The 26,752-nt window shown below is 35.9% G+C and overlaps 2 protein-coding genes across 7 annotated transcripts in view; one reads left to right on the top strand and one right to left on the bottom strand.

Moving 5' to 3' along the window:
- Positions 1 to 26,463, bottom strand: part of LOC131681428 (kelch-like protein 17) — a 75,334-nt gene extending 48,871 nt beyond the window's left edge. The window contains exon 1 of one of the 6 annotated variants that reach the window (XM_058962211.1): positions 26,355 to 26,463. The gene's annotated coding sequence lies outside the window, so the exon portion shown is untranslated. Of the gene's footprint in view, positions 1 to 15,275; positions 15,811 to 26,354 lie in introns of those variants that run through there. The other 5 variants (XM_058962210.1, XM_058962212.1, XM_058962214.1 and 2 more) reach the window with 5 other exon arrangements.
- LOC131681429 (nucleosome assembly protein 1-like 1) lies at positions 3,421 to 4,415 on the top strand. The gene has a single exon (XM_058962217.1). The coding sequence runs from the start codon at positions 3,450 to 3,452 to the stop codon at positions 4,389 to 4,391; it is 942 nt and encodes a 313-aa protein (XP_058818200.1). The 5' UTR covers positions 3,421 to 3,449; the 3' UTR covers positions 4,392 to 4,415.
- Positions 26,464 to 26,752: the final 289 nt, after the last annotated feature.

Here is a 26,752-nt window from a genome sequence, read left to right as displayed (position 1 = left end):
TCTAGCAGATCAGGGTCGATTTTTATGACCGTTTGAAGATTTTCTCAATTTTGGCCAATAAAAATGGTCTTTTATATGAGAAAATCGGAGTTTTTCCCTTCAAAACTGTATATCTCAGGATGCGCTCATATTATATTGGGATGATAAGCGTTTTTTATGTAAAAATGTCTGAGGAACGCGATGGCATTAAAATTTTCAAAATTAAAATATATGTATTGTGAGAAAAATAAACTTTTAATATTTAACTGAAAAAATCGCATAGTTGGCATCACTGCCGGCAAAAAATAATATTTTTTCTAGATTCCTTGAACAATTTTCTTTAAAAGCCATCTTGTGGTTTGATTGAGTAAGTAGAACCGGAGATATGATCAAAAGAAAATCAAGGGTTTTGGCAATTTGCCAAAACGGGGGTGCTCCCATGACCCGAGGGGTTGTTCAATTGTCACAAAAATTTGGGTTATTATGTATTGGCCCTAGATGAACAATTCCTCCACATTTTGTTCAAATCCGTGGAGGTCGATTACACGTGCCTTGATCACTTCGCATGGAATGACCCTCGTTCTAGTTGACAGTGATCATAACAATAAAAGTTCGAGTTTTAAACTGATCTTCGTACATGTCAAATCGCAATGGCCAAAATATTTTTTACACAATTATTCCTTATGAATAAGTATTTTTTGTAGTGAATGGAGTAAATTGGAGTCTTGCTGAGTCCAATCAATTGGCCATGGATTGGCTTGCTAAGCCAAGCCAAGTTTCGATTTCATTGATTCTCATCAGCTTAATCAGAACTTCTTTTCTTGCGGGACATCCCGCCGGATTTGGGGTTAGCTCAGAAACACAAATAGTGTTTTCGTTTTTAGAGCTAGCGTCAATCCGGCGCTAGCATATTCCTAAGTTAGTGTAGGGTTCTGAGGAGAGGAAGTCGAAACGAGAATTCCATAACTAATTTAGTTATAGGTTTTGTGCCCTTCACGCGCAAATGTGATTTGAAGTAATTTTCTCTTTAGTGGAGAAAAAACTTAAAGTTTTCTCTACTAAGGAGAAATATAGCATGTAGGGTGATGAGCCCATTTTCGCCATGTTTCGATTATCATCCTACCCATTTGAAGTCGTTGGTTAGAGCAGTGTCTACAATCTTTGTTCAACGTATTGAGTCAAATGGTAGCGCAACAATAGGGACACTCGATTCGAGTTTTCGTTGCGCTCAAACACGAGAATGTCACTTTTTTCAGCGCATTTGTGTTATTATATTGGATCTTAACAACGAAGCAAAGCTGTTGATGTCAATATGTACGCATTCCATTGATTGTAGGCCGAAAAATTAATGAATTAGTGAGACACCCTGCTTAGTATGGTGAAAATAGGCACTATACCCTATATAGATTCCAGTTTTGCCCGTGTTTGACACATTCGAAGCATAGTATGCGATCTCAAGATGGAGAGAAAGGTGGGAACATTTGACACTTTTGAGTGTATTAGTTTTATATTTGCAAAATTAAGCATGGCGGCCGGGGCCCTTGAAGTAAACATAAACATCCGAACAAGCATCCTGATTCTTTGGTGCACGATGAAAAGTGAGAAAAGGCCGGGCTTCACCTCGGATCTACCGATTAGAATACTTAGAGACATTTATTAACTATTAACTATGGCCGAACCGAAACAAAACTTATGGCAACCGAAAGGCACACACAGAAAAAGATGTGCACACCTGTATCCGTCTTGATGCGATCTAACTATCACGAATGAGTGTACGGTTAATGCGCTTATGTGTTGCGATATATCCTTTTCTGTGTAAATTGTACGATAGTGCGTCATTCAATAACAACATTCCAACTGAAAGTCATTAAGCAGCAATACAAAAAAGTTCCGACATGCTTTTTTTCCTTGCCTCCACTTTTGATGAGGATCTTTATCCTTCTGCCTTGTAATGATACAGGAAAGCTCGCGTTCGATTACTGCACGGAAGTGATTCTAGCTATAAAGTATAGAATGTATGCCACTTCCGTTGCTGCACCCAGGCTTGGTTGTGGTTTGAGCTATGCGGATAGCTGCTAACACCCGACTGTGGTAGCTGCTGTTAGATAAAAAGTGAAAGTGAAAACAAAGTGAACATCCATTAGGGATAGTGTTATTTTATACCGTCTAACACGCGATGCTTTCAAAGATAAATTTTCCAAGGGGTTCAAATCGTTTTCAAATCCAAGGTTATGTTTCCGGCGTAAGCATCGTAAATTGAGCGTTACTTGGAATTATCGACAGAAGATTTTCAAAGTGAATGGTACACCATTGGCACAAAGAAAAATATATAGAAATTAGTTCTATGCGCTATCTGAGATAAAATGATATCTTTTTAATGAGGGATTACATTCTATTTATTGTTTCAAATCGAAAAATCCATATTTTAAATTGAGTGGTATGGTATGAGAGCCAGTTGAGTTTTTTGGTGCAAGGCGCCGATGTACTTTTACACATTTCATACTTTTTTGTTCGAGCATGGGAGTATGTTATCTGCATTCAGATGAAGTTGAGATATATTACTACAACTTGGGTTTTGATCTAGATAAGTTAGAGCTAAACTAGAACAGTTCTATCTCGTCCTTAAAAAACTTTCTGCAATATTGCTTCAACTGGCTCAACTTTTTTAATTTAAAATATAGATACATTTCACTACTTTGCAAAAAACACCAAGCAAGCAGAATTCATATCTAGGGCGATAGAGATTTTGTTGGTCGAATGTAGCACCCGGTGCGATGTATACATATCTATCTACATGACGCATTGTAAAGGAAGCAAACTAATGACGTTATCCTTCGTCGTGGGGCCTAGTCGTTTGCCTCACAAGAACGTGAGCGAAATTGATACGAAAGGACCTAAACAGAATTTGGCTAAGTTGAGAATAATGCGAAGCGTACGTATGCGTGCTGTGTCGGTTGGCACAAGAGGTGCTTCACGGAGAAGGGAAATGTTGAACCCCACATTTATTGCCACATTGACCTAGATTTTTTTTACTACTCTGGCCTATTTACTGTTGTATCAGGGGTATGTTGTTGTTTGAGGGAGAAGGTTTGGTTGACGCATTCAAGCATTGCACAGGAGTGGCAGCAGGAGGATAAAGAAAATCGAAGTATTTTGGGAGTTGGGCGGTTTTCGTTTACGATGGATACGTTTTACGATGCAATCATTCCCGTGTGATTATAAGAAAAGTTTTTGTATAATAGCTTATTCATAGGATACATAGGATAGATACCTACTTTTTTAAACAATTAGTTGAACGGACGAGAATGTTTTCAACTAGTTCTAAATAATGGAAAACTCCAATTATCACCTAATTGTACATCTGTTCCACTAGCATTTTTCACGTAATCAAAGGAGACGCTTTAAAATAATAAATTAAATAGAGAAATATTTCTACAACATACGCTTATAAAATAGATCAGTAGGCGACCATGAGATTCGAACAATTCCAAATTTCATTTTTCGTCCAAACTGTCATTGATAAACTTTTAAACAGCGGCAGCACAGCTTCTAAACACCAATTGATCCTGTGCCGTACCCTAGACTTAGCCATTAAAACCGAGCAGCTACAGGCGATAACGATGCTTCCGCCAAATATTGTTGCAAAGATCGACGAACTGAGGAAAATTCAGGTAGACTTGCTGAACAAGGAAGCGGAGTTCCACAAGCAGGTACATTCGATGGAAACCGAATTTCAAAAGACTTTGCTAGACATGTTCGACAAGAGACGTCAAATTATCAATGGTACCTATTTGCCTACCCAAGAGGACACGTTGAAACCGGAAGACAACGAAATCAACCCGGAGGAGCAGGTCAAGGGGATCCCTGAGTTCTGGCTGAACGTTTTCAAAATGGCTCCTATTTTGCATGGTCTTATCCATCCACTCGACGAAGATGCGCTGAAGCATCTGGTGGACGTTCGAGCGGTCATGATCAATCTACCTAAAGCTGGATTCGTGCTGGAGTTTGAGTTTGAAGCAAACGATAATTTCAATAACAATGTGCTCACCAAGCGGTACGAGATGGAGTGCGCTCCAGATGCCGAGAAGCTGGTATCGTTTAATGGATTCGAAATAATCGATTCTGTCGGATGCGATATTGACTGGAAAGAGGGTGCAAATTTAACTGTCTCCATTGAGAATGGGACTGAGCGTGCCGCAGACTCGTTTTTCAATTTCTTCCGCCCGAAGAAGCTAGCAGCAAATGTGGATCCGGTAACGTATAAACAGTTCATGGAGTACGATTTCGAAATTGGCTATTTCATAAAGGAACGGATCGTACCACGGGCGGTTTTGTTCTACAGTGGAGACGTTGCTAATGCGGAAGATGATTCGTTGGAATACGATCTGGAAACAATGCCTAATAGTGGCTAGTTAACAATAAATTTTCAGTAATCATTAACATTGTTTTATTGCCTTGAGAAAAAGATGCCCCTCATTGTACGCCCACAACAGATTTCGATCAGATATTTTTATTATTCAAATTTTAACCTATATTGAAGGAAAATGTGAGCTCTGACCGCACCATCACCGGTTGCAACGTGTAACATTTGCCATTATTGAACCGATTTATGTGCGCTATAGACCAAGCATTTTGCTTTAAACGTTTTATTGAAAATGAGGCCTTGTTGCGCAAGGTTCGTCATGATGATAGAATAAGCTCACGAATCGATGACAAAAGCCAAAACAAACACTTTCGAGTGAAGTATGCGAATAGCACTAAGGTTAACGTGCTACTACCAACTACGCGAGGTTTGGTCGGCAAATAAACAGATACACAAACCAAGATGGGGTGGTGTCAGATTTTTTTTGGTTTTTTGTCGAAGACAGCATTTTGAAGACTAGACTGAACTTGGTAAGAACCTCTTTAATAGAGTGTAAAAGTCGAATGTACACTTCAAGCGTCAAATTCATTCTTTAAAATATTATTAATGCTCATCAGTGACTATTTGTAAAATAGAGAATTTCGAGTCACTCTGATGTAGATCTCGAATCAAAAAAACCAAACTTCTGTATAAACATCACCTAACGGTAATGAAACTTGATTTGTTGATGCGTTGTTGAGATATCAATTCTGTTTGATTATTTTGCTCAATTAATGCTTTGAAATTGATTGGTCCCACCCTGTGGAATTCATTTTCCAGCTGTCGAACCAATAATGCCATCAACAGCGACGAAAGCACTATAGCTCATGGCAAGGTATGTAGTACATACGAGTGAAAATAGTCGTCCAACGATTGGGGACACAATGGGCTGAACCATCGACGCGTGAGGTATAGATAGACATATGTACCTAGATCTATAGGTTTGATTTATACACGAGTTTCGCCTAAGAATCAAGACTCGCGATGGTGTGATAATGTGTGTAGTATACTCCATATGGCTATCGAGCGCGGGTACGTGATTCGTTAGCAAATATATACTTTTAATTCGGCACAGCTGTTTATTTTGGCGGTACAGAGACCCGGCCGCCAGGGTCGAGCTGGTGCCATGCGCTATAAAATAATAAAATAAAATCTGTTTTAATTTGTTGCTGGCGATTGAGTATAATCGTGTCGAGTCGGTCATACAGTTTGGACTGTCTAGCTCGGATGGAGCGGAAGTGAAATTTCGTAGTAACGTTTCGTGTACTGAAAGGGGAGAGTTGAAACTAATCTTTTATATCCGTCCTAACCAAGTAAAAGTTGAAACGTCTAATCAGGTTTATTGGTCAATTTAGTATCACCAATCACTGTAGTGAAAGCGTTGCCATTAGAGAAAACCTGAACCGATACCATATTCATTTCTGTTTGTTTGCCCAATCAATACACCGCACTTGATACGCTATGGTGCAAAATTTACGGACAGCTTCTTACAATGCGGAAATATTTTCGCGATTCTATTTGGAATGGGTTTGGTAAAACCAATTTTCGTAAATATTTGGATTTTTCTTTTATGTAACGAAACATTCGTCATTCTTTTGATTTTTATTACATTTATGGGACCTTCTCAAGGATTCGGCGGAAAATCATTGGAATATTTGAGAATTTTTTGTGGAAAATTTAAAAGACATGCGAACTTTTGCTTTTGATCTTTTATTCGTTATTTATCTATAATTAGAAAAAGATTTTTTTCGAAAATTCAAATTGGTGGCTTCAAAATGGAGTTTGTCTCGAAACCACGTTTTTCTTCCTACGGCAACAACAGGGCCTGTTCTATTGATCTGATTTCCGTGAAACGTGTTTTAACGCTATTTTGATAACATTTTTCTTGTTGCTAATTATTATAACGTGTTATAATAATTAGCAACAAGAAAAATGTCATCAAGATAGCGTTAAAACACGTTTTAACTCGTAGTGTGAACATAGTATTAACTCGCAGTGTGAACGTAGTATAACATTGCACTACGGTCCCAAAGCTGTATTTAGGAAGACAAAACTGTTTGCTCCCAAACCGTTGGTTTTAGATATATAGTATTTTTGGCAAACTTTCTTGCCGATTTTTTTATATTAGTTGAATTAGGGTGGTCCTTATGGTTAGGGTGTTCAAACTTTTTAGATATGTACAATTCAGCTGCACAATTTTCTACAAAGTTTTAAATCAATCAAATTGAAGAAACTGTTTTGAAGAAACTATATGGCTATCTGTAATGGTTCATGTGTTGTGATTTTTTCAATATTTATGGTAGGGTGGCTCTTGAAAAATTGGTTTTCTATTAATATCTTTTTATGTGTTAATTTCTCGCAAATACTTTGTTCCAAGAGTTTTTAGAACTTTTGTAAATACACATTTTTGCTGAAGCAACGAAGTTTCTATCTCTTTTGTTTGCATAGTTACAGGCGATTTTCAAAACAAAAATGGTTTTCTTCAAAGCTATATATCTTCCAAGATTGCAAATGGATTTTCAATTTTTTAATTTCATTTAAAAGATCGGAACTTTTGTAGTTTTCAGTGAAAAAACTGCAGGAGTGTTATTTCTGCCTAAAAATATTAATTTTTAAAAATGGTATATTTTTCAACAAAAATCCTTCATAACTTTTCAAATAGGCGAGATAATAACTTTGTTACTACAGCAAAAATATGCGCCATGCAAAGTTCTAAAAGTGTTGCAAACAAAGTATTTACGATAAATCAATGTATGGAATGATAAATGAAAAATAGTGATTTTAAGGGGTCACGGTTTTATCGTTCAATCTCTTATGGTAAAATCAATTGAGAAATAGTCAATGCGTGTGATAATGCCAAAAGTCGTGGAAATTCTATTGGATATGTGACACTTTTTGGAAAAACAGTCTACCGTACAACTAAATGTTATCGTGAATTTACAATAGAGTTAATAGTGTACTATGGTAAATTCTGAATAAAAGTTATCTATCACATTGCCAACAAAGTAAGTACCGTCAACATGCAATATAGAGATGTTGTGTAATTATGCTTTATCAGTTTTTTTGCCAGTTCGCGGTTAGTGATTTTCAGACCTCTTACTTTTATTTGTTTTGAAGTAACAAAGAATTGAGAACCTTTCCTTAAACTACCGATAGCCGTCAATATTTAATTTATACTTTCAAACAAAGCATAAATATTGGAAAAGCATACAATAATTTTCGCTGCTATGAATAACAAACTTGTTTCAAGCTTTCATGTTAAGAAAACAAGTCACAAATCCAAACCCAAAAGGATTTACTTAAGTGAGCATAGATAACTTGTTGGCCGATTTAGAATTAACGATGGTTTCAACTAACACTAGGGGAGACCGAGGAGGGTTGAAACAATATTTTGTTTCTGTTAGATAAATCGACGAAAACTGACATTCGATGATTGTTTATTTATAAATTTCTTACTTCTGTTTTTGATTTATAAAATTACATCAGAATAACTGGTACAAATCAATGACAAAGCATCAATATATTGATTTTTCTAACAGTGTTCTCTTTGTTTCAACTCTCCTCATACCGAGGTAAGTGGAAACAGAATGTGAGTTGAAACAAGTAACCAATTATTTTAAAAATTATCGAAACGTTTTCTAAAGCTTCAAATGTTAGAATCGTGTCATTTTTATTCCTTCACACTAAGATAATTCCTTAAAATGACATGTATTCTTATCATTATTTTTCACAGTGTATATCTACGTATGAACTGACACTTGTTTTGAAAATAATGTTAGATTTTGATCACAAATGCAAGAATTTCTGAACTTATCCCAACAGTAATAACAGTAAGATACTTTACCTAACCACTAATTAACTATAATTGTAACATCAAGAAATTTGAAACTTATTTTTTCATATATTTAGTTATGTATTATTTTCCAACTACTTGCTCTAGAACATTCTGCATTCTTTAAAATGGTTGATATAACCAGTGATTATTATTATTATTATATTATTTATGACTACAAGTGATACGGGTTTATGTAAACAAGTAATTTGGTATCCATATCAGAAGTATTTGGTTCGTTTTGAATTATGGTCACTTCGCTCCAAGCTTCAGAAGCTGATAGGAGTAAACAATTAGAACAAATGCATATTCCGTGGTTATAAATGACCTAGATCTAATAAATTGAGAACGTTGATCGCTGTTGTCAATTCAGGAAAGAAGAATCTTGATTATTATTATTTGTCCAGGGACGTTAATGTGATTATAACATTACCATAAGACTAGAAGTTCATCATCGAGAAGAGTTGAAACAAGGTGGTTCAACTCTCCTAGGTAGAGAAGATAGGCTTGATAGACAATTTAGAATTTCTACATCGTAAAGATAGAAAGAAACGCATACAATTCATAAATGTTAACTCTTAGACTACATAATAGTGATATTTTCATGATCGAACATCACTTAATATCCTATTTATACCTATTTGAAAGAAACGAAAACTTACTTTTGCTCATTTTTTGTAGTATGTTTACCGTAAATACTCAACCACACATTTATCGTATTTGGCGTGTATTGTAGGGTTTGTGGGCACGATATAAGTAAAACAACTGCCTTATTGTTTTATCCCTAACGGTACTGTTTCGCTAGTAATGAGCACTGTTTCAACTCTCCTCTGTTTCAAATCTCCTCGGTTTCCCCTACTGTAAATTCACGAAAACATTTAGCTGTACGGCAGACTGTTCTTTCAGAAAGTTTATATATCCCAACGAATTGCCTTGTCTTTCGGCATTATCACACACATTGACTATTTAGTTTTACCATAAGAGATTGAACGATGAAAACGTGATCCCTTAAAATCACTGCTTTTCATTTATCATTTCATACATTGATTTATCGTAAATACTTTGTTTGCAACACTTTTGGAACTTTGCATGGCGCATATTTTTGCCGAAGTAACAAAGTTATTATCTCGCCTATTAGAAAAATTATGAAGAATTTTTGTTGAAAAATACACCATCTTTTAAAATTAATTATTTTTTGCAGAAATAACACTCCCGCACTTCACTGAAAACTAAAAAAGTTCCGATCTTTTAAATTAAATTAAAAGATTGAAAATCCATTTTCAATTTAGGAAGATATATACTACCCATGATCGCTTAGTTGTCCCGTTTTCTATGGGATTTCCTATCTTTATGGGACTGATATGCGATCATAGGCAGTATTGCTTTGAAGAAAACCATTTTTGTTTTGAAAATCGCCTGTAACTATGCAAACAAAAGAGATAGAAACTTCATCGCTTTAGCAAAAATGTGCATTCACAAAAGTTCTAAAAACTCATGGAACAAAGTATTTGCGAGAAATTAACACATAAAAAGATATTAATAGAAAACCAATTTTCCAAGAGCCACCCTACCATAAATATTAAAAAAAATCATAACACATGAACCATTAGAGATAGCCATATAGTTTCTTCAGAACAGTTGCTTCAATTTGATTGATTTAAAACTTTGTAGAACATTGTGCAGCTGAATTTTACATATCTAAAAAGTTTGAACACCCTAACCATAAGGACCACCCTAATTCAACTAATATAAAAAAATCGGCAAGAAAGTTTACCGAAGAACTATATTTGTCTTCCTAAATACAGCTTTAGGACCATAGTGCATTGACATGAAAAATTATTTATTTATAATTTTTAAACGAGATTACAGTAAAAAAAACTCGTTTTAATCCACCTAGTTGTGTAATTTTTCCTTTCTCATTTATTAACATTAGTTTTCGATGATTTGCTACATACAACAAAAATATGATTGAATATCGAGTTTATATCACCGTATACTTGTCATGGCGGATTTTGATTGACGTTTTCGGTGAAAAATAGAAAGAAAAAACTCAATCTGAGGCTCAAACAGCTAATACTGAAGATGGCTGAAAGCAAGCAGTAAGCCGAAACGTCAACAGATTGAATTTTTTCTTTCTATTTTTCACCGATAACGTCAATCAAAATCCACCACCATAAATATTATTTTTATTACATTGGTGACATAAGTGGAACTTGGCCATACCCGCAAAATTGAGAACTATTGATGGATAATTAGTCTAATTTACTTTCCACCATTTGTCATGTTTACGTTGTTTATACTGTTGGATTTACATTCGCGGTATTAACAAGAGCAGCCACATATGGTTACCGTATTGTATATTGACCCTGTATAATTTAAATTTCACAGCAGTGTATGGTGATACTATACCTTTCATTTGAGACTAAGTTTATGAAAATCAGTTTAACAATCTCCAAGAAATCGATGTGAATTTGTTAATTTTGAAAGATGGCCATTTTCCCCGGGAATGACGGAACCGTTTATGGGGGACAAAGTTGCCAAAGAGACATTAAATGGTCGTTAATACACAAGACCTACAAATCTAAGCAATTGGGCTCACAAATTTGAAATTTTTTTCACCGTTTACATCAATTGCTGTACGCATTGAAATCGGGATTTTCGGCGAGATCGTACTCATTACCCTATAATTCGGGAACTGGAAGTCGGATACGCAAAAAAAAAATCAATTGCAGCCGATGAGAAGATTACACGTTTGTTAAAGTTTGCGAAAATCGGTTTAGAAAATTCCGAGAAACCGATTTCCTTTGTGACTGTACTTTTCAATTCGTAGTTCTGGAACCAGAAGTCAGATTAAAATGAAATTCAGTACACCCAAAACTCGGCCGTAAAACCCTTTATGGTAATATGAAAACAATGCTTTAATAGAAAGACGTTTAATACTAAAACGGTCCCAACAAAAAATTCCCCAAACTGCAATACCAAATTCTCTCTGTGTTTCACGCATGTTTAACTAATTCTTACAATAAATATTAATGCGTCGGATTGTCTGGAAGTGTGTAGCTTCAAAGCACAGTCAGAAAAAACCGACTCTGAATAGTGGTGGAGTATTTCGGTCGATGTTAAATTAAAATTTCTTTTCTATCCGGACAGCAAGATAGCGACTTCACAAAACATGAACATGGATGAGTGAATCCAAATTGTAGCTTCCCGTCATGTACGGGAAGCTACGATTTGGATTCACTCATCCGAAACGAGGGTCCGGATCCAGACACTTGTCTGGATCTAAGCACCCAGTCTGGGCCTGGTTCAGGTCCGGACCTGGTAAGGGAAAAAGGGGATGGGCTAGATCTAGGGAATGGTTTGGATCCGATAACTGGTCCGTATCCAGGAGGTCCGGATTCGGGAACTGGTCCGGATCGGGAATTGTGCTGGATCCGGAAACTGCCTAAAATTGTCATTTTACTATCCAACCAACACAGTAAAATCCGTAATATTGGCTGGTTTCTGCCAATATTCGGGCAGATTACAGCATGCATTCGGGCATAAGTCTGCCAGAATACGGGTTGGAATTACCCGATACTAATACTATTGCAGAAATCGACCGAATTATCCTACATACGAACAGAGCCGAGGTTGACACATACTGAAAAAGTGTTTGATTGTGTGAGGCACATACATGAACAGCTACCGAAATTCATCATACCACCCATAGCTGGAAAATGTCATGGTTATGACCAGTCATCTGGTGACTGGTCGCATGTTTGCTCGTGACATGTACAAGTTGCGGATTCTTGCGACATGTGACAAGCGAGTGTACTATGACACGATACATTTTCCCCGTGACATGTCATAAAATTTGTACATGTTTCAAAATAAAACTGGTTTGTCAAGCAGCTGTACATTTACTGAACTGTGACATGTATGTTCATTTGCGAACGGTCGCGACAATAGAAAAACAGGTTTGCTTGTTATGTGACATGTCGACAAAGAACCGGTATTTAAAATGGGCAAATTATTATATACTGTGCTTTGGCGGATAATTTGAAATATAGAAATATAGAAAATATATTTCTTTCAACATTTCCCAGATAAATATTGTTTGTTATTGCGAGTTACGAGGTGTTGAAAATCAATAGTTTTAGACATAACTCATTTTAAAATTTCCGTTTTGTGTCGAAATTACTTCCCATTGTGCATTTGAAATATTCAAAACTTTTATTTTTAAGTCCTAATAACTCGGAAAAACAAATAACATTAATCTGTGAAAAGTTGTGAATTTTGTGATTTTGACGCATTTACTTCCCAATGTGCGTTTAAAATGTTCAAAACTAGTGATTTTCAACTCCTCGTAACTCGCAAAAACAAAAAAAAACATTTATTAGTGAAATGGTGAAAATTTTGCCATTTTGACGCATTTACTTTCTAATGTGTGTCTAAAAAGTCCAAATTTCACGTAACTGGCAATTACAAATAAAACATTTCTGTGAAAGTTGATTTTTTTTCATTTGGCGCATTTACTTACCAGTGTTCGTTATAAAATGTTTTAAACTATTGATTTTCAAGTCCTAGTAACTCGCAATAACAAACAATATTTATCTGTGAAAAGTTGAAAATTTTTCGATTTTGACGCATTTTTACTTCCCAATGTTTGTTAAACTGTCTAAAACTATTGATTTTCAACTCCTCGTAACTCGTAATAACAAACAATATTTATCTGTGAAAAGCTGATTTTTTTTATCGATTTGGCGCATTTACTTCCCAATGTGCGTTTAAAACGTCTAAAACTATTGATTTTCAACTCCTCGTAACTCGCAATAGCAACCAATATTGATCTGTAAAAAATTGAAAAATTTTCGATTTTGACGCATTTACTTCCCAATGTGCTTTTAAAATGTTTAGAACTATTGATTTTCGACGCTTTGTAACTCGCAATAACAAACAACATTTTTCTGTGAAAAGTTGAAAAACAAATTCATTTTGACGCATTTACTTCCCAGTGTGCGTTTAAAATGTCTAAAACTATTGATTTTCAACTTTTCGTAACTCGCAATAACAAACAATATTTATTATCAAAAAGTTGAAAAAAGTTCAAAATAATTGGATTTATATATATCGTCTAACATTCCACTTATCTGCTATTGTACGGTAATTAAACGATGAAATATAAGATACAAACTAGCAAACTAAGACAAAATGTTCATCTTTGTACAGGTTCGTAAACTTTGTGACTGGTATCGGCTTGCGTGCGACAGGTAAATTATCCTCATGACCAGTCTCAAGACCGATGACGCATTTAGATTCATGACATGTCACGAGACCAACCATCGAGGCTTGGAAGCTAACCAGTTTGAGACATGAAACATTTTCAGTATCTTTGACCACATTGGCCACCTATGATGGTTCATGATGCCTTCGGGGAATTCGCCAAGTTCCTAAACTAATATCGCACCTATTCGCCAGCGAATTCTTGCCCGATTTTTACAAACTGGATTTCGAATGAAAGATACAGTAATCCCAATGATTGCTGATGAATTTCATTCGGTTCTGATGCTTGGTTCCGGAGTTACAGGTTGGTTAGTAAGGTTAGAGCATGTCCAGGAGTGTTTCAGTTCTAGATTCATAATATTGACAGTTCTATTATATAAAACTGAAAATTTTAAAACTAGAACTTGCTGTCCCCAGCAGCAGTTGTAGTGGATGTTCTATTTAGTTTAAAATTCATGTCTCGCCATTCCTTCAGCGTGTTTTAAAATCAGCAACAATTAGAACGGAGTCGTATAACAGTTCTAAATTTAGAAACAAAACTGTTCGAAATTATAAAACAAAACGCTCTGCTGGGGATGTGAATGTTTCAGTTCCAGTTCTACTTTGAAACTCCTATACAAAATAAACCGCTCCTGAACATGCCCTTACACTGAAATTTCCTATATAAACCGTTACCCCAGAGGTTGAAAACTATTGAAATGGTCACCAAATTGCTTCTAATCGCAGACTAAGATTGCCAATCAAACATTCTTTGAATATATTGTCCACTCCGGGTATATTCCACAAGTAAAGTCACATTGATTTTTCGGTGATGACTGAACGATTTTCTCAAACCAAGTTGAAATGAAAGGCAAAATATGCAGTTGAGTATTGCATCGCCACCCTTCTCCCCTTTCACTTACACCTCCCTCCCCATCCTTGGATTACTCTCAAACCCGCATTCCCTTTACCCACCCCGTATGCCGAAGTAAGATGAAGGATTTCTGAAGAATTCTCCACTGTCGCTCTGCCAACCCTTCCCCCTCCCTTTCCAAATTAATTCCCCCAGCATTTCAAAATATGATCGCATTATTGAACTTATGCTTAGCTTAATATGCAACTTTTTTCTTTAAATTGTGTCAGTGTCATCTTTCTTAGGATACGTGCTAAGTACAATAAGAATACAATAGACATTTCCACAATTATTTTGCACATAACCTGCTAATGAATCATAGTTTAAATAAATGAGAAAAGCACAATCGCACCACTAGGTGGATTAAAAGAGGTTTTTAAATGTTTTCGGCGTAGAATAACTTGAATACAAATGGAGGACCATTTTTTCACCGCGGCATCTAGGTACTGAAAGTAGGAGGATTTTTTTTTGTTTCTTGATCAAACAAGAAGTTTATAATATTCCCTTGTTCGTGGTCCAAATTTATCTCCACTGTGTGGTGTTTTGATAGTGGGAAATAGGATCAACACAAGAAAACACCATGGCTGGAGTATTTATAAGTTGTTGAGACCTTTTGGTGGAATATTGATGTTTGTGAAAGTTCGCAAGGACCATAAATATAGTGTTCGAGCCCACGAGTATATACTCAGGTGGTAAGTTAGTTTTAAGATCCGCTCCGATAGGTAGGTAAACAAATCCAGCATAAGAGCAAATTATATGTTAATAGTAAAAATCAAACATAGTAAAGGTCACCAATATTTCGAATTATAAATACAATGTAAATCAAAAATATTCGCAAGTGAAACTCTCCATAAATATATGCATTATCAACCTATTATTCGAATATAACTTGTGACCTAACTTACAGTAATTAATCGTCGAATGTTACCGTCAGTTATCAGAAGCGTTTAATATTCTAGCAAAACATTACGCAGATATCACCAGAGTTCACTAACTCAATTAAAGCAGAGCGCCAAACCTGCACCGTCCCCTGAACATAGGCCTAACGATACTTCCGACTCGACACCGACCGAACGATTACAGTCAAATTCGATTAATTATCACTTGTTACACTTTGCTTCGCTTCACAGCAAAACAAACTGTCTCCGTTCTTTTTTCCTTCGGTTAGAGGTCATTCACCTTTTCTAAAGTTAGATAGCTTCGTCATACTCTCTGCTTTGTGCCAATTTAAAATCATGCACTATTCATTACCCATTGAACACAATGGTTAAGTACACACCGCTTCCAGTTCAAACCGTCACCCGTCTAATATTTCAAACTGCTATTCGGTTTTCGGCATGTACTGCACTCCAGGTAAATGTGGAAATCACGGCACTAATTTTATAACCCAGTATGAAATACTGTCGCAATGAGAAATTTCCGACCCACGACCGCGTTTCTCGAGCTACTGTTGTCAACTGCGGTTCTCTCGGCAAAATTCTGCCGAATATCTTGCAACGGGTCATTTACACCAGTCCACGCACACATTACCCGTCGAACAGAGAACGCGGCTCCGGCCTACCTATGTATGAATGGTAGCAGCTGGGAACATAGACGACGTAGGCACACTACACGCACGCGGTTGGTTTGGAGAGCATGTCTCCAGCGACAACGGCGACGTAGCAAAAGTCTACACCGACAGATAAATCACCCGCTACCACCCACTTTGGCAGGGAGTGCAGGGAAAAAGTACCCTTTCGAGCGGGCTGGCGAATGAGGGGTGGTAGTTATTAGGGTGGAAGTGTTTACAGTTACTTTGCACGTGGCACGGGGAGCTGCTCAGGAAATGGAAAGAGGAACTTATTTTGGTTATATTGTGCAGTTAATGGGTATGTTTTCAGTGAAATGTGATTAATGTAAATTTGGGGATATATCGTAAACCGGCGTGGCATTGATCACTTTTCGAAGTAATCATTACATATTTCTAGAGGCAACACATTTTTTCAAGTTTTTAATATGATGTATGGAGAATAAGATTGGATGGTTTTGCCTAAAATTGTCCGCTTACAGCTATTTTTCCAAAAATGATTTCAAGTTGAAGTCCGTTTTCGTATTCCGGGGTGACTTTGATAACCTGCATGTTCACCCACATCAAGTTATCATTGTCAATGTTTTTCATTGAAATGGTTGTTTAAACTGATTCTGGAAAGATATTCATTGTTAAATAGATGTTAATTAGTATTATACACAGTATTTCAATGTACTGTAAAATTCGAGTAACCAAAATTCCTATAATTCGTGTCCAACTAGAATAAAAGATTTTAAAAACCTTTAAAACTGCTAAAATTGTTTTATTTCAGTGCTTTATCGATGTACCAAAAGTTTCATCCATTCTAACACGTTGGAATATTGAACAATAGAAAAATGTTGCGAATTTTAGCTTAAAATAATTTGAAATAATTGCCAACTAGTTTTACAAAAAATGTATTTAAAATAAACAAACTCTTAGAACTAAAGTTGGTACATCCCAATAAAAAATAAAAACTCGCTTGTAATTTATTACTTTTGCTCAAATCTGAGATTTATTTGTTTTATAAAAAAAATAGACACTTTACGAAGCTTCGTTAAAATAATGTAAAGTCAAATTTCGGTTTTTTGTAGTTTTTGTACCCAAAAACCGAACAATATACTCAGTTCAAATTAAAATAATTCGGTAGATTATTCTGGTTTAATAAGCGATCTAGGAAAAAAGTTTCGAGTCATCAAAGTCACCCCGGTTTACGGTACTCTGAAAAAGAAACTCCATTGGCATTGAATAGGTAAGTATAACAAATATGTATGTGCTGTATATCAGAAGTTTGGAGAGTCTACTTAAGAAATGGAGTACTTATATTGTCCCAAGTAGCTTCCCTGAGTGCTTGTTAATCTAATGTTAGCAATTATTTCTCTTTCTGTAAGCTAGGATCAAAACAACTGCAAGATCTACAGTTATATCCAAATTTCTCCATTTTGACGATTATTTCGTCGTAGTCCACTGCTCTATCAAGAGCGGCAGATAGGTGTGAATAATATCAGTTCGAGCGCGATGTTCCATAGTCCTGGTTGTGCATGATGCTGGATACGGCAGGTTAGTCATTGTTCAACGTCCAGGCCACGTTGATTGTGATTTCAGCTGGGTCAAAATGTATATGGCGCTATATTAGATTTTTTGGTTGGGTTACTGTGGCTGTTAGACATGTTTAGTTTGTATCATGATTGTTATGTTAAGGGGAGGTTCTGCTTCAAAATTAAATTTTTCGTTGCATTTTTGAAATATGTCCAATAAATTCTGTTGAACGGGTTTTTTGATCCGCGCATCCAAAAATTATCTACAGTCCATTGTTAGAAGCATCCTGACCGCCATGGGATGCTCTCGGCTTAAGACGCGCGCCTCAGGTAGAAACCTTTTCATGACATTATGCATGTTCCCAGAATACTTCTTTTCGTACTGTACATGTGTACAGGTCTCGAGAACGCATTTCACGGCTTGATGTGTAGAAGGCGTTATTGTTATCAAACAACCACAGAAAACGTTGAAAAAAGAAAAGTATTGGTCAAAATTGTTAGTCACATTTTAGTTCGTCATATTGGAATCACCATTTTGATATTTTTGATTTTGATACATATTAACTTAAATTCGTGCTTATAAATCCCAAATCCTTTCTTCTAGAATTTAGCTGAAATACCACTTATTTTTAGTGGGCTCTACTATATTGGATCGGCCATTTTGAATTTCGAAAAACTGACTTCAGATTCGTAATCAGCGAAGTGAATCCTTAAAGTGAAAAAATGCTAAAAAATCAATCTCAAAGTTTGAGATCGCACCATCACGTCAAATTTGAAGTTTTCACCCGTTCTTAGGTCATTACTTCAATAAATTTAGTTCGCCTTTGAGCCTTATTATTAGTTTAGTGTTTCAAATCGATCCTGAGGCAGCAGGCTGTGTACAGTTTTGGAATCCCACGCGCACCTAACCTTAGACAGAACGCCACAATTTGTTTATTTTTTCATCGTAATTTAAGAAGAGGTTCATTCAAATGGTCAAAAAGTAAGCAAAATTTGAATTTTTTGTGGGTCAATGAAAAAAATTATAATTTAATAGACCAGTAGGAATCAGTGTAACGAGATCTCGACTGTTTCTATCATACTTATAATTTAAAGGGAGGTTCTTATTCCAATGATCAAAAAGTAAGCACAATTTGGCATTTTTTGTAGACCTATAAAAACATAGTATTCAAAAAGCTTTTATTTTAGTCTCCATTTAAAAAAATTTTCATCTTGAAAAAAAATTGTGAATAAAGACGAAAATATAACTTTTCAATAGTATGTTTTTTATAGGTCCACAAAAAATGCCAAATTTTGCTTACTATTTGGTCATTGGAATGAGAACCTTTAAATTATAAGTATTATAGAAACAGTCGAGATCTCGTTACACTGATTCTTACCGGTCTATTAAATTATAAATAATAAAAGCCGATTTTACGGTACTCTTGTTGCATATTTCGCCAATCTTATTAATACAACAAATGACAAATCTTCTAAATTCTCGGTAGCTGGTTGCCTAGAGAAATTATTACATTGTAAAGCTACCGACATACTTACTAACAAATTTCCCTGTCCCGTAATACATACATACCTATACTTATGGTTATGATTGGAAAGAAAAATATCGATTATTGCTACTCGTTATCCACGTTATCTCACCACACAGTGGCACGTCGTATAACAAAATCCCAAAGAATCAATGTCTTGTGATTCTTTTGTAAATTTTTATTTTATTGCCATTAAGTTTGAATAAAGATATCTAAAAACATCTCAAAAATTGGATGAAAAATAAATTTTTAACATGTCATTGAAGCAAGTGATGTCGAGTGTTTCGATTCAATTAAATTATATGAATTTTTTATACCTTCGAGCCAGGGGCAGATCCAGAAAAAAATTGGGGGGGGGGGTGTCTGATATTTCGGCTTTAAAATGAACATTGTACAATTCGTAACACGTAACAAACCTTATTTAATGATTATTAGTTTTGTTAGTCAAATTTTGTTTGGGATGATATAAACTTGAAACTAATTTGAAATTTTTCGACAAGTAAAAATATTTTGGAGGGGGTCCGGACCACCAGGACTCTTCCCCTGGATCCGCCACTGCTTCGTGCTTCAAACGGGGATATCTCAAGAACTACACGGCCGATTGTAGTAGTATTGAGTTCTTTGGAAAGAACAATTATTGTTCCTAACGGTTTGATCTGCATCAAGAAATGGCTATTGAGAAGATGAATGTTATATCAGTAATTTATCTTTATACGACTTACAATTTTTGAGATTGGTCACTTATCATGAATTTAACTCAAAATTTAGTGTAGTTTTCTAGATATACAGGCTTCATCTTGCGCATTTTTGCACCAATATGCATGTTTTTGAAAATACCATTGTGGAGACACCCTATAGCTCATCCTGAAGTTCTGAATGCTTAGATAGTCACGCTGCATCGTCGACTACAGTACATAGCAAACTAACGCAACACAATGAACTCGTGCCACTTTCCAAAAGACGTAATCAGCCCGGTTCTGCCATTGACGCGCATCTGTTTGGCACGGAACTTGCATGTTATGGCGATCAGGCATAGCTAAGGAGGGTATATGTCCTCCCGAAGCTATTCGAGATATTGCGCGTCCTTAATTCGGTCTACAATTGCAGTTTGCCAACGAACGTAATCAGCTTGATGCCGCCACCGACAACCATTTGTGTACCACGGTACTTGAGGGACATGACGGCGACCTTTTGCGGTCAGATAATAGCTCTAAAAAATGTATATGCTCTTCAGAAGTAGGACATACAGATGCTGCTCCCATTGAAAACCCCCAAGTTACAGACGTTTGCTTCCACCATCACCGTTTCATTGTTCAACCGTCAGGAGGCTACTTGCAGGGACATCTCAAAATCTACTGTCAGAACGTAAGAGGACTACGCACAAAGATTGATTAGCTGTTCGTCGCTGCTACATATTTTGATAAGAACGTTATTATTCTGACTGCGACGCACAGTGGGACCAATCCAAAAAAGATGGGACAAAACCTATTTGAGACCTTAGATGTCATTTTAGAGCCAGAATTTCTTTGTAGGATATGTTCAAAATATCATCCTGCAACTTTTTAAAAAGAATTTTTTTTTTGGCTGGACTAAAGTAGAGTACCCGAGCAAAAAAAATTTTCAAGAATTCAATTTTTTGGCTTCTAAAACTATTTTTCATATAAATTTGCTGCATTTTCATCAAAGATTTTTGTTTTTTTTTTGTGCAGCCAAACTTTGGCTATTCCGATACTATATTATTCCTATATTACATTTGATATTACATGGAAACAGGATATAGTTGAACGCTTTGGGTTACCATTCATGTACGACGGTTTATAACATAAAATGTGATTATATTATTTTTAATTTATATACATCATTAGCTATTCCCAAAATCTTATAATTCACACGCACCTATTAGCATATAAAACATATTGAGATAATGAATTACGGTTACAATATGGAAAAGTGAAAAAAATATAAATTTTGAAGTTAAACTTTTTTAGTCCGGGATTTCTACTTTAGTTTAACCAATAAGGTTAGTTCTACAATTTCATAAAAGTTGAACAATACCGATTTGAGGCTTTAGATATTATAGAACCTTGGCGTCTTTGGAAAAAAACATTCACAATATAATTCAAACATTTCGATTTTTTTAGATGGTTGAGGACTTCAGCAAAGTTGTATAATGTTCAATTTCGAATATTTTTGTTGAAAGTACCTTACACATACTGTCGATTTATTTTTTAAGCCGAAATTGTTGTTCTTTGGTAGTTTCATTTCAAAATTTGTATTTTTCTTAACTTTTACATGTTGTAACTGCAATGGATCAACTCAATATGTTCTACATGCTTGTAAGTGCGTGTAAAATGTAAGATTTTGGGAATAGCTAATAATGTATATAAATTAAAAATAATATAAACACATTTTATGTTATACGCAATGCGTCCAACTATATCCTGTTTCCATGTAATATTAAATGTATTCTAGGAATAATGCAGTATCGCAATAGACAAAGTTTGGCTGCCCAAAAGTGCCCAAAAAACAGAAATCTTTGATGAAAATAGAGCAAATTTATATGAAAAATAGTTTTAGAAGCCAAAAAATTGATTTTACGTTATTAGTTCCTTCAACCAAAAGTTGTATTTTAGTGATACCTGCAAATTTGTAGAACATATTGAATTAATCAATTGAGTTTTTTAGCATGAAAAAGTCGAAAAACTGATTTTTAGTCGTATTTACAAAAACAACATTTTTGCCTAAAAATGAGGTCTGATATCTGTGGTATCTTAGAAGAAGTTATTCAAAACATAATGTTCTACAACTTTGTCGAAGACGTCGACCCTCTAAAAAATTTTTTTGAAAATTTTTTTTTTCTCGGGTACTCTACTTTAGTCCAAACAAAAATTTTTCTATTTAAAAAGTTGCAGAATAATATTGTGAACATATCCTAAGAAGAAATGCTGGTTCTAAAATGACATCTAAGGCCTCAAATAGATTTTGTCCCACCTTTTTTGGATTGGTCCCACTGTGCGGCGTGACCAGATGATCAAATCAACTTGCTCCAATTATTTGGCTCAAGGTACTCGGTATACAGTAACGTTCACGATCTTAACAGTGCATGGAAGAACGTGGCGGTGATATGCTTATTGCTGTCTCTAACCGACTCTCTAATATCTGTAGTATATAACCCCCTAGCTAGGAATCGGGGGTGGATTCCGCAAATGATGTAGAAGTTATTCAGAAGCACATAGACTCCGTACTTGACATAGCAACTTTCATTGGACACAACACCGCACATGTACTGTACGGTGATTATAACCAACCTGGACTTTTTTGGAAGAAGAGCCTCTCCGGGTATGCTTTCCCAGACCCTTCTGAATTAACTTTTCGAGGGCGAGTACTACCTTATTGGACGGAATGTCTGTACAACTGTTTATAAACGAAAAAGGTTCAATGAACAGCATCGTTTCCGAAGCACTTGAGCCATTTGTTGCTTCAGACACACATCTTCCTCCATTCATAGCAATTCTGATTTGTCCGCAGCTGGTTCATTGTGACGAGATGGAGTTCCATTTTTCAATCACCTGCACCAATCTAGCCTAATTTACTGCATTAAAAACATCGAAAGTGGATCACAGTTAGACACTGTATAGCTGCTTACGATCGTGTAGATCACTCTCTTATTCTGGCAAAGATCAAGCGAGTGAGTGCCTCTTTAAATTTTACAAGGTAGCTTGAATCATATCTAGATCTTTCTCTGTCTGTGAAATTAGGAAGTAACGAATCATACAATTTCAGCAACTTGTCGGGTGTACCTCAAGAGGGTAATCTCGGACCGTTGCTTTTTCTTTTTTCTTCAATGACGTTTGCTATGTTATACCCCTAGGGTGCAAACTTATATACGCTGATGATCTCAAACTGTTCATCAATGTACGGTCAATAAAGGACTGTATCGAACTTCAACGACATCTAGATGCTTACTGTAACTGGTATAATCACAACTTGTTGGTTCGCAGCGTATCCAAATGCTGTATAATATCTTTCACATGCAGAAAAACTCCAATTCTCTGGAGCTACAACATCGCCAGACAATCGCTAAAGAGAGTGTAAGTTATCAGAGACCTTGGTCCACTCCTAACCTCGTATGTGCGTACGAAAAGATGATGGGTTTTTACGCGCATTCGAGGTCTGCTTCTGAAGTGAATTTTGAACTATAGGTCAGATGAAAAATGAGAGAACAAATAAATAAAAAAATAATAAATAATTCTTCTTACAAATTAGTTATATAAACAACTTCATACTATTGATAAATTAGTGAATGTTCCACAAAAATATTATATCTGATCAAATTTCGACGGTTTCTCATTCTGCCGAGTGTTGGCATGGATTTCCAATTCGAACTATCGAACTTGAATACCTATAACTTTTTAAGAGATATTCTTGCACAGTCCTTCATTCGGTAAAGTTGTCAAGCACTTCCTGTGCTGTAATTTTACGTAATAAGTTTCATAGTTCGGGGAAAGCGGGTCTCTAGAAGTGAAAGTACTGAAAGATATGTAAATTTTTTTCCAAGTTGAAAATTTTTTTGGATTGAACCAATTTTTTTATGCGGGAGTGTACAATAACCAATATAAAGTTGGAATTTTGCGTTTCGGATTCTCCTCATCACTAACTAGCATCAGCCTTCACTGATAGAATATATTCGTAAATTGCCACGAATTAGTTTCGAACAGACAATTTTCAAAAAGTATACGAACTTTTCAGTGTTAAGTCAGAGCGGACTAAGTGACAATTTATTGATTTCGAGAATAAACGAGTTTAAAGTTTGAATCGCAGCATCCTTTACATTATAATCGGAAATTAGTTTTCGACATAACTCCTGCTTACTGTCACATATTTCAAATCTGGCAAAAGTCTAATGTAGATGAAGAAGTTCTTCATCCAGTGCTATCATTATCTCATTTTTTGATGTTTTGCGACTTAGTCCGGTCTGACTGAACACCGACCATATGATGTATCATTCGTAGTTCTATTGAAACACTTTGATTTTTTATTACGAGTTTTTCGTGAAAACCACGAAATTACTTTCGTTGGCTTATTACGAAACTGCGAAAACTTCTCTTAGATAAACGTAATGAATTCGTACGACCAACGAAATTGTTCGTAATATACACAAACGTTTATTAAAGTAAACGAAACATTTCGTTTTATTCACGAAAAATAATGTCGTTATCAACAATAACAGTCGTGCAATGTACACTAAATATGTAAAATTTATGAAAACTTTCGTTCATCAAGTGGCCATTACTTCACACCACAATCTTTCTAATCTTCAATAGGGGTGAGCACGTTAAAATAAAATCGATTTTGCAAGACTCATCCTTTTAGTTAATCAAAATCGCTGTTGTCAAACATCGATCCTAAAAGATCGATTGAAAAAAATAATATGTTTATAACTACGAAAACTTTTCTACAATGAACGAAATAAATTCGTGTGACCAACGAAATAGTTCGTAATATACACAAACGTTTATTAAAATAAACAAAACATTTAATTTCATCTACGAAAAATAAAGTTGTTATCAACGATAACATTCGTGCAGTGTACATTGAAAATGTAAAATTTGCGAAAGCTTTCGTTCACCAAGCGGCCATTCTTGTTCATGAAATGAATGAAACCTACTATTTACAATGCACGAAAATACTTCGTCGCAAAAAACGATGAATGAACTCGTGCATTGCATGATCAATTTCATTATATTTAAGAATTTATATTATCAGTGTTTGTGCCTGTTAGATGATCCATTCTATTTCCCTTTGTATTTTTTTTACAAAGTGCCAGGTGTTTGATCCTCGAATCAAAAGACATGTTCGGACTCCGGTTTCTCATCAGCAAACAAGAACTTCTGTGCTGAGATATCTGCGACATCACTCGGAAAAAGCCAGTTTAAACAACTGGAAGGTTCCGAACGATGCCTCTGGTAGCAAAGCACAGATGTTTGCAAGATGCATGATCTTTTGTTTTTAGCGGCTGACTAGTGCCAAACTTAAACTAGGTATTCGCATGACGATTTCCATACACACACCATAACCAATTGACTCAACATAGTGATTTGGAACACCAGGGATAAGGGGATAAAAAGCGTAGTTCCGAAAAATGAGGATGTTGCCCAGCCTAGATGTATGGGTCAAATTATGCCATTCAATTTCCTCAGAGATGAATTGCCCAATTCAACAATATTTTGCTCAAATATAAGGTGAGTTAAAATTTTTCAAACGGGTAATGTAATTAGGTGAAATCACACTTTGAACGGAAGATCCCATTTTTCGGTAGGATTTGTCAGTGCACATTCAATCCAGATGGGTAACGCGAAAAAAATCGATGAAATATCACCATTGCATTGTAAGACACTGATTACCGAAGATGACAAGTAGTGTGTGTAACAGAAGACGATGGAAAATTACACAATTTTAGTAAAAATCGTTTTGAACAATTTTGTGAGTGAAATGTAAGTTGAAATATAAAAGCTTCTCATCCACAGGTAAAATTTCTCTGTTAAAGCAATCTCATAGTGAAGTTGATCTCTTACTTTCTGCTTCTATCGTAACCACTCTAGCTTTTGCTCCATTAAGTTGTTTTACTGTAAATGATTGCTTTTCGTAAAAAAATTATAATCTTACAAGCGACAGGTCGATGCCCTCTACCTGTTCGAATAGTAGGCGCATACATATAAAAAACAGAAATAGGTGCAATAAATCGCAAGCCTTATATCGCACATACACATCTACAAGGAGACATTAATCGTGAACTTCATCGCAGTCTCACGGTTAAGATCATTTATTATTCATACACTTTTCTTTAACGTCGACATTGCCCGGTCTGTTACATAAACTCCTCTTGCATCGTCCGTTTGCTCCTTTGTTACCCTTCAATGCACTCCCGGTAAGCTCCAGCACTAGAGGACCCGTTGCGTTGGGATGGGCTTTGAATATTGTGAAAGAAAATTTCACCACGCGGCGGTTATTCATAATGACCACCAGTTATTCATAACTTGCGAGGGTGTGGGAAATTCCCAAATTTTTCCTCAATTAAAAGTGGCATCCACCAATACTGCGGATATCAGGAATCACTTTGAATACCAACACAGTAACACATTTATTACGAAGTAATAAAATAGGTAAACAGATTATTACGAAGTGATACAATCGGTACTTTATCCTTGAGAAGGTATTCTTTGCACTGAAGTATCAATATGAAATAGTCTTTTGAGTCAAATGAAGTTGAACAACTGGGCGTCTCCTTAGAACACATTATATTTAAAAGTTATAGATATCTTATGGAAAGGGCCGATCAATTGGTTCGAAACTGAAAAAATTGACACAACATACCTGTTTTCAATCAGATAACACTTTAATTCAGCATTTTGTGCTCCTGGGTCAACAAGTCTACTTTTGCTACAGAAGTGCAACGCCCGATTTTCACTCGATGAAAGCTTCCGAATGACTGAAGAGGAAAAATTCCACACGCACGCACACGCAGACCATAATGGGTATCCTTCTGATCCTGCCTCAACTCGCGCGGACGCGGAAGCTAGTGGGAGGTGAAAAGTCTCCACACGAGAGGTGGATCTCTCTTGCTCTTCACAATCAGTCACAGAGAGAGAGAGAGAGATAGGGAGCGTACAACCACTACGACAACGGTTATGGTAGGGTGTGCAATTGAAAGAATGAATGAACGAGAACAGAGTGCTGGGGTAGGAGCCGAGCGGTTTGTCTAGCATGTGCTC

This window comes from Topomyia yanbarensis, chromosome 2, assembly GCF_030247195.1.
Source record: "Topomyia yanbarensis strain Yona2022 chromosome 2, ASM3024719v1, whole genome shotgun sequence".
NCBI lineage: Eukaryota > Metazoa > Arthropoda > Insecta > Diptera > Culicidae > Topomyia > Topomyia yanbarensis.
This window is presented reverse-complemented; position numbering and strand designations above follow the sequence as displayed.

Bases quoted from the DNA above. Each gene is read 5' to 3' on its own strand.
- LOC131681429 (XM_058962217.1), top strand. From the start codon at position 3,450: ATGAGATTCGAACAATTCCAAATTTCATTTTTCGTCCAAACTGTCATT.